Source organism: Tupaia chinensis, unplaced genomic scaffold (assembly GCF_000334495.1).
Source record: "Tupaia chinensis unplaced genomic scaffold, TupChi_1.0 Scaffold000388_1, whole genome shotgun sequence".
Lineage (NCBI taxonomy): Eukaryota > Metazoa > Chordata > Mammalia > Scandentia > Tupaiidae > Tupaia > Tupaia belangeri.
In genome coordinates this window covers 3,017,107-3,026,039 of record NW_006159890.1, presented here as the reverse complement: position 1 = coordinate 3,026,039, position 8,933 = coordinate 3,017,107, and the positions used below count along the sequence as shown (strand labels likewise).

At 37.4% G+C, this 8,933-nt stretch overlaps 1 protein-coding gene across 7 annotated transcripts in view; it reads right to left on the bottom strand.

Moving 5' to 3' along the window:
• Positions 1-6,438: 6,438 nt before the first annotated feature.
• Positions 6,439-8,933, bottom strand: part of RALYL (RALY RNA binding protein like) — an 824,312-nt gene continuing 821,817 nt past the window's right edge. For 5 of the 7 annotated variants that reach the window (XM_006153846.2, XM_006153845.2, XM_014589900.2 and 2 more), the window contains one exon: positions 6,440-6,642. In XM_006153846.2, coding sequence (XP_006153908.1) covers positions 6,625-6,642 — 18 coding nt within the window. In that variant the 3' untranslated portion in view covers positions 6,440-6,624. Of the gene's footprint in view, positions 6,643-8,933 lie in introns of all 7 variants that reach the window. The other 2 variants (XM_006153849.2, XM_006153843.3) reach the window with 2 other exon arrangements.

Below are 8,933 nucleotides of genomic sequence, written 5' to 3'. Positions count from 1 at the left end.
TTCTCCTTTTTCCCTCTGCCATTTTCAATATACTGGCTACTTTCTGTGCTGGCCATAGGATCTCCAGGTCTCACATCCTCACTCAGCTTCATTTGCAGGCAGAAAAAGATCCAGCCCTCAACTGTTTCCTTTCCCAGCAAGAATATCTTCCCTAAGGAGCTTCCCAAAGTTACTTGCATATTGTTGGAAGAAACAGTGTTACGTGCTTATTTCTAAAATAACTACTTATTAGAGAAGGGACTTTGCATAGTTGGCTTAGGTTGGGTTCTCAACCTTATCTGCACCTAAATCACCTAATCACCTGGGTAACTTAATAAAAAAGACTCCCCTCCCCCACAAAAACCCAATTAAGTCAGAGTATCTGAAAGCCAAACCATTGCCTACGGTTCTCTCTTTTTTTTTTTTTTTTTTTTTAGGGTGTGTCCTGATTTTTAAAAAATTTAATTTAATTTAATTTTTTTTTTTTAGGTTTTTGCTATAGGGCACATGCACTCACAGGAGAGGAGAGAGACAGAGACAGTGAGAGGGAAAGTGAAAGATCACCCTCCCAGGGAGAATGGCCATGGCACAATCCTTTCTCCTCCTCCATTTTCCTCCTGGGATTTTAGGTATGCACACACATGTGTCTGGTGTGAAGGTATGATTTTCAAGCTGCCAGGTCTAGGACTCAAACTGCAGTTGCCCATGTGAGAGTCTAATACCTTAACTGCTATGCCACCTGCTGGTTCCTGATTCTCCCTATTTTGAAAAGTTCCCAGTAATTGTGTTGGCAGATGTTTGGAGAATCATTGGTTTAGATCTATCAAATTTCAAAATTCAGGCCTTTGGGCTAAGAAGGGAGCCAGCCTTGCCAGCAGTGTCTGACCACTTGATACCTAAACAAAACAAACTGATGGGCAGTCATTTTTAATCCTGTGCATCTGGCTGCCATTTTGTCTGCTGGGTACTGAAGCGACTCCAGGGCTGAAGGAAGGATGGAGCGGATGAGTTTGCAGATGTGTGCTGCCACTGTAACTGATGTGGAAGAGTATCCTCTTGTGTCTGGGGAATAACTACATTTTTGTCAATGTACAACTAGCTTGTGGAGTTAGAGTAAAAAGCTGTGGCAAATCCAAGCTTTGTCCTTTATATGATATGTGAGGGCACTTGTGCACTTCTGTTTCAGTTGGTTAAACAAAAGTAATTTAAAAAATGCTTCTTGATCTATGTGTTACCACCAGAGATGTAAGGAGTGGGACTTGGGCAGAGTGTTCTTTTAAATTTGCAATATTGTATTATTCTTTCCAATTTTTTGAAGCTCTTTCCCCATGTTGTTCACTAGACTAAGTGCTTTGAGACTAGGACAAGCGCTTGTATTCTCCACTGCATGCCCATTGTCAAATATACGTGTGAAATAGAGTGCGGGCTCTGTCAATATTTGCTGAATAAATAAACATGCGTCTCTGCTCCGAACAAGAGAGTTTTGTCACAGGTCAGGCTCACAAAGTGGCTTCTCAACCTAGATTCCAGGGATTTTTGGATTCTTTTAGTTCCTATAGTTTATTCTCAAATTAGCGGCCGAATGATTCTTTTAACCCTTCATTAAGTTCACATCATTCTTCTGATGAAAACCTTTCTGTTTTCCCAACCAATGGAAAATAAAAGCCAATAAGCCCTGAATCACACCTAAGGCTCTGTGATCTGGAATCCTGGATTTTCTTTGATTTCATTTCTTACTTCACTTTTCTTCATGTATTCAAATTGACATGTATACTGCCTTTCTTTCTTTTTGTTGCTCTAGGGTGCATGCAGTCAACACACAGAACGGGAAAGTGAGAAAGAACTCCCCTCCAGCCAGGATGGCCTTGCCGAAATCGCTTCCCCTCCATTTCTCATGCCTTTCAGTATTTTGGACATGGACATACTCATGCCCAGCTAGGTTTTAAGCTTCCATGTCTGGGACTCAAACTTGTGTCGTTGGCCATTTGAGATTCAGCTATCTTAACCTCCATGCCATCCACTGGCTCCATATACTGCCTTTCTTGTTCCTGAACATATCAAGTACATTCCTACTTCAAGGCGCTTACTTGCTGTTCCCTCAGATCAGGACACTTTTTCCATATCCTCACGGATTTCTCATCTTTGCCCAATTCCATCCTTCCAGGGAAACTTCCCTGACCTGTCTACTGAACACTCCCACTTGAAAGCTGCCAGCTTTCTTTCTTTCCCTCTCTTCTCCTCTGTGCTTGTCAAGGACCACTATACATTTGCTTGTTTATTGGCCTGCTGTGTGTTGTCTCCCTGGGGAGTGAAACCTTCAGTGGCAGGTATTTCAGTCGTCCTTATTCACAGCTGAAGCCCTACGTCTGGGCAGAGTGCCTGGCACAGAGTTGGTACTCAATAAAACATTCACGGATGAATAACTGTTGTATTTCTTTTTCACTCGGGATAACAATAGTACCTGGCCTTGGTTTTCCTGCGAGCATTAGTAATAATACACCTACAGTCATTACCATTGTGCCCATCACATACTAGTTGCTTAGTAAATAGCAGACTTCATCTTTTTCATAAAGTAAAAGCCCAAAACCTATCCTATTTCATTTATTCCTAAAACATATAGAAACTATCGGTATGGACAAAGCACCATTTGTAGAGAGTATAGAATGTAGAAAACATTTCTTTCATCTTTACAGATGCAGCAGATAAACATGTGGCCTATTTTTCATGGTTAGGCACTCCAAATTCTTGGATGAACCCCATTTAAATTCCTGGGGGGGGTGTTTCCAAGTATTTCAAGGGCTGATAGAAATTCAACAACAAAAGATAAATTCACTTGCAAATTTCTTCTCTGCAAAAATAACTGTGAATATTAAGGTAATGCATATCTCTTCTCTTAGGTCGAATTCTGTCATAGGGTCCTGAACATCTCTAGAAAAGGGAGATCACAAACTCACAGATGGCTGATGGAGCCAAAAATACAAATGGCTACCTTTATGTTTACTGTTTATACCACCCACACCTTGATATCATCAATAGCTATATCTAAGTGTGTGTCAATGTACATATCTCACATTCTTATTTTTATTTATTAAGTATTGAGATATAAATTTCATACTTTCATTTATATTTATTTTTATGAAGTATTTTAAGGGAGATACAAATCTCATACTTTTATTTTTACTTATTATTACAAGGTACTTTAAGTCTACACAATAACAGGGAAAATATAATGAACATCAGTGGAAGCTTTGTCACATCTTAGCATTTTGCCATGTTTGATTCATACATTTTTAACCGAAAAATTGAATACTAAAGATCCAATTGAAACCTCTGTTTTCTTTTCCAGATACTAGTCAGTCTCTGTTCGCTTTTTAACCAGCATTAATCTTGACTTTGTTGTTTCTCATTTTTATGAGCTTATTTTTTCAAGTTTCATAACTATAAAATACTAATATATATCACGGATATACCTTGATTTATTGTCAGAGTCATATTAGGATAAAACAAAAGAAATGAAAGAATAGAATCCCTGCTTTAAAACTCTGGATGTCTATCATTTCTAGGAAAATCAGGAAACATACCCAGTCCAGGTCTGCATTTCTGAGTCAGTTCTCCAAGTGGAATGGGGAGATGGCCATCCTCTCATCAGCACGGTCACATTCAATTTCTACAAGCTCACTTCAGGCTTGTTTCTCTTATTTCCATTTAAATAATCAGTATATGGAGGGCTGATAAATATTTTTCAGGCCTTTATGGTGACTTGCATTTATTACTCCTGTTCTCTGAACTTTAACTCTTTGTGGTTTTGCTTCTGCTTCCTTTCTGTCTTATTCATTTCATTGTGCATTTCTGCTTTAACTATTCTTTGGCTGACAAAGATAGAAGCAAAATTGATACTGTCTCTCTGCACACTGCCACCAGGGATGTCTACCTAACTTCAAGCAGTGTGACTAGTTTTCTGTACTTCTCTTGAACTGAATTCAGCAAGTAATGTCCCTCTTTTTTCTGCTGACCAGTTTTTTGTTGTTGTTGTTGTTGTTTGTTTGTTTATTTGGGTTTTTTTGTTTGTTTATTTTTGGAGAGGTTTTTGCTATAGGGTGCATGGTGCTCTCGCCAGACAGAGAGACAGAAAGTGAGAAATCCCCCCCTAGGGGGGATGGCCATGCCGCAATCCCTTCTCCTCCGTTCTCCTCTTGGGATCTTGGGCACTCAAACACACATGCCCGGTGTGAGTTTTAAGCCACCAGGTCCGGGCCGCGAACCGCAGACTACATGGGAGTCCAGCGACATAACCATTACGCTAACTGCTGATCCCAGTTTGTTTTTTAAATAAGATCGACATTATTTGGTTTTGGAAACAACTCACATTATTTTCTTCAGCCCTTGAAATTTTTTAATTGTGAAACTAAATCTTTAAGGATTATATTCCTGAATCATCTATGCTTTGTTGCTTTGGTAAATAATTTGTTCCAGCTTCATCATCAAAAGAAATTCCTAAACTGGAAATGGTAACGAATAAAGGAAAAGACCCATGGTTTCATACTTCAAGGCCCATGTGGGAAAAATTAAGTCCAATAAGAAAGAAGTATTTTTGTACATTTTAATTATTCCTCGTATTTGAAACCAGTCAATAATGATTAGGAAAATTGTGATACTTCCAATAATCTGTGATATTTTAGGTTATAAATGACACACTTTATATTGAGCAGTATGAACACAGGCAAATGACAAACTGGGAACAATATTCACGTATGTAATTTCTTAATTCATAATGCCTGCGCCACTTCCTCTCTGGTGCAGCACTTTTAGCTATTGCCAGTAAATTATCTCCTTGTGAGCAAATCACAAATCACTGCTCATTTCACTCTCAAATAGACCCATACACAGCAGGGTCATAATCCAATCAAGACAGAAACAAATTCTAAACCTATTATGGCCATGGAAAATACTAACAGTGATGACACTGGTTTTTGCATTCCCTGAGAATCGAAGTATATTCTTGATTCAGATTCTAAGTTCTACTGTGCAATTTCTAAAGCCATTGCATAAGAAAATGTATACTTTTTTATTTTAAAAAATTGAAAATCTTTTTTTTTCCAGAATTCTGTTTTTCAAATCCTTTATTGTATTATATTATTTTTCATTTGCTTCACATTAGAAAGACAGAGAAAAAGGATAAGTTACCATACAGTATTGAAATTAAGTAGAAAGTTAACGAAAAGCATAACAAAGTGATTTTAGGCTTTCCTCAGTTTCTTTGAAAACAGGAGGCCTAATGCTATTAAGAGTTTTTGGTGACATTTCATGTTGTCTTTGCTTTTTACTGAGGTCCTCGCACTCATTTAGCTACAGACTTTCAGTCTGGCAGAGCAATAAGTGCCTCCTAATGACATGATTTTGTTTTCTATGTTGAGTTGGAAAAATATACCTTCTAGAAATGTAAACCAGAGTGTAACTTCTATCAAGTACTGAGGACCATCTGGCTTTGTTTCACATGGCAAAGTAGAATGTTCCAGAAAAGAGGTCACTTCACAAGGAGTATGGGCATAGAACATGTGCCACCCACTTTAGTAAAGTTATGCTACTTTCATTATTTACTGATTTTGTGGTGTTACAGTGATTGAATAAAAGTTCAAACTGAATATTAAAACTAAGGTGCCCCAAAGGAAAAAAAAATAAAACACACTAACTTTGTTTTAAAAGAAACAGTATTTATTAAGAAATTATATGCTGAATTCTCCTACAGTCCGTGAAGATGGTTTCTTCCATTTCCACAGCACAAGACAACAGCTAAGAGCATCTGGAACACACTTGCAATGCTTGGGAATGGAGCATTTCTAGGGATCGGAGATGAAATGAAGTGATGTACACACTCATTTAAATTTTGGGATCCAAAGACAAGACAGTCTTTCCCTTGCCAATCTAATTTTCCCTTGTATGAGTACCAACTCTTGTCCATGGACTATCATAACCAGACAGGAAGTATTAGGTAACTGAATCATTTCAGTTCAGTAGAGCCTCGGAGCATGCTCAATTTAGTCACAGGTCAAACCAACAGTCCTGTAATGTATCACATCTCAAATACTTGCATTCTTTATTAATAAAAATGGCGCTTATAGAGGGCAGAACTATAACGCTTTCAAATATTTTATCCTTATGATATGAATCACCTCAAACTATAAATTAAGAATAAATGATTAAAAACTAGCTTAAGGTGTATCTTTTCTCATATGACATTGTTGGAAATAAGCTTTAACCATAGAATTGCAATATCATTGACTTTATATATGATCAACAGTGAAACATGCTAATCATAAAAATAGCTTTTACAAATATACATTTGTATACAGTGTCTCCCTTACCATTCATAAATGTCCTTCACATTTTAAGACTTAAAAAAAAAAGTAATTAGCGAAGGGTAAAACACATTTACAATTTAAACCATAAAAACCTGACAATTGTACAGCTTAGAACATAGAAGACATGGAATTTCTAAAATTGAGCAATACTGTCCATTTTATTTATTTGGGTTTTTATATAAATTGAACCAAAGATGCTGCTATCCAGTAAGAAACCTCCTTTCACATTTCTGGGGGTTGTCACAGTTTCTCTTTTCTGCTGTGTGGTATCATACATTACTTCAGATCACTTTATCTGCAGAAACTGAGAAAAGAAAAAAAAATTTAAAATATAGAGATTTGTGTTTCATTGTTGATAGCATGCATATATGTAAGTTTGATTTCAAGGTTAAATGAAGAGAAAGAGAAAAGAAGAATTATATTTTTAGGAGAAATACTATTGATAATATGTTCTTAGATAATTTGTTCTAGACAATCCTACAACCGTTTATACTTATAGCATGCTATAATTTATTTATTTATTTATTTAAGGAGAGGTTTTTGCTATAGGGTGCATGAGGTCACCAGAAAGACAGAGAGAGACAGAGAGATAGAAAGTGAGAAATCACCCCCAAGGGGTGATTCCCCAAGGGGGAATGGCCACGCCGCGAGCCCTTGTCCTCCATTCTCCTCTCGAGATCTTGGGCACACAAGCACATGCACCCGGTGTGAGCTTAAGCCACCAGGTCTGGGACTTGAACTGCAGTCAACTACATGGGAGTCCAGTGACATAGCCATTACACTAACTGGTGGTCACACTATAATTTATTTTTTAATTGTCAGAACATACGTGCACTTACCAGAGAGATAGAGAGAGATGGGGAGAACCCCCCCCAAAGGGGCATGGTTATGCCATGATCCCTTCTCCATCCCATCAGGATTTTGGGTATGCATGCACACATGCCCAGTATGTTTTCCAAACTGCTGAGGTGGGATTCAAATCTGTGGGATCTGCATTCTGTCCACAGTACTTGACCACTGCACTATGGGCCTGGTTAGGATTTGTTTTTAATTCAGCTAATGTACTGCCTGAGAGGAGCAATTATTTTTTCAATTATGCTCTTGTCCCAGTCAGACGGGAAGTGCTTAAAGTTCTAGTTAAGGAGATGTGTGGGTTGCTCACGAAGTTTTGCTGCTCACATGAAAGTGACTGTGTGACAGTTTTCTCCTTTAAGAGGCTTAGAACTACATAATCCTAAACCTTATGAACCTGGGATAGAAGAAAAAGTCAATACAGATCTTTGATCTGAGTTATACAATCTTGGTTACAAAAGAAGAAAGTCAGAAGCAGTGAGAGACATGGTTCAACCCTGAGTAGGAAACATCCAATGAGAGTTCAATGCAATTGGTTGAAGAACTGATTTAAGTAATTTAATATGAATATGAAGATAAATTAAAGCCAGATTCCATCAACAGGGAAAGACATTTATTTATCTTAGAATCCTATCAAATTCCAGATCTTTATATGTATTTAGAAAATATAATCACACCTAGCATTATCCTATCAACATCAAATGTCTTTGGAGTGAGCTAGAAAATCTATGTAGATGTCTTACAAGTCAAGGATATTAAAATCAAAATATCAATTTGGATGGGCTATGTGGCTCTCTTATAAATAGCTAGAGAATTAGGTAACTCGATCTTTCATTAAAATTTTGAAATCCATGATAGAGAGGTTATGAAAAAGACTAAGCAGTTAGTGGTGAGATTTGCTCTGGATATCTGTAGCCACTGATCTCAGATCTAGCTAAGATAACTGGTTAAAATGAACTCTGTGCCTTATCTGAGATGTAGTTTGTGAATATATTCTCCCATTCTGAGAGTTGTCTCTTCACTCTAATCATTGTTTCTTTTGTTGTGCAGAAACTTTTTAACCTGATGTAATCCTATTTGTCTAGTTTTGGGATTATTGCCTGTGCTTTGGGGGTCTTACTCTCCAAGGAAAACATATGAACAGCCAAAAAGCATGTGAAAAAAAGTTCAACATCCCTTATCATAAGGGAGATGCAAATCAAAACCACAATGAGATACTACCTAAACCCAGTCAGAATGGCTAAATTAAAAAAAAATAATCAGAAGAATCATAAGTGTGGGTGAGGCTGTGGTGCAAAAAGAACTCTTTTACATTGTTGGTCAGTATGTAAATTAGTGCAACCACTAACCACTGTTAGTACAATATGGAGGTTTCCCCCACAACCTGCAACTAGATCTACCACACAATCCAGCAATTCCATTCCTGGGTATCTACCCAAAGGATAGGAAAAAAGTCAGAAAAACTCTTGAACACCCATGTTTATTGCAGCATCATTCACAATTGCTAAGACGTGGAATCAACCCAAATGTCCAAGAACAGATGAGTGGATTAAAAAAATGTGGTACATGTACTCTATGGAGCACTACTCAGCCATAAAAAACAATGTGACTCTTACATTTGATACAAAGTAGATAAATATGGAAGATTTAATGCTAAGCAAAGCAAGCAAGACTATGAAAGATAGGCATTGTATGTCTCCACTATATATATATATGTATGTGTGTGTGTGTGTGTGTGTGTGT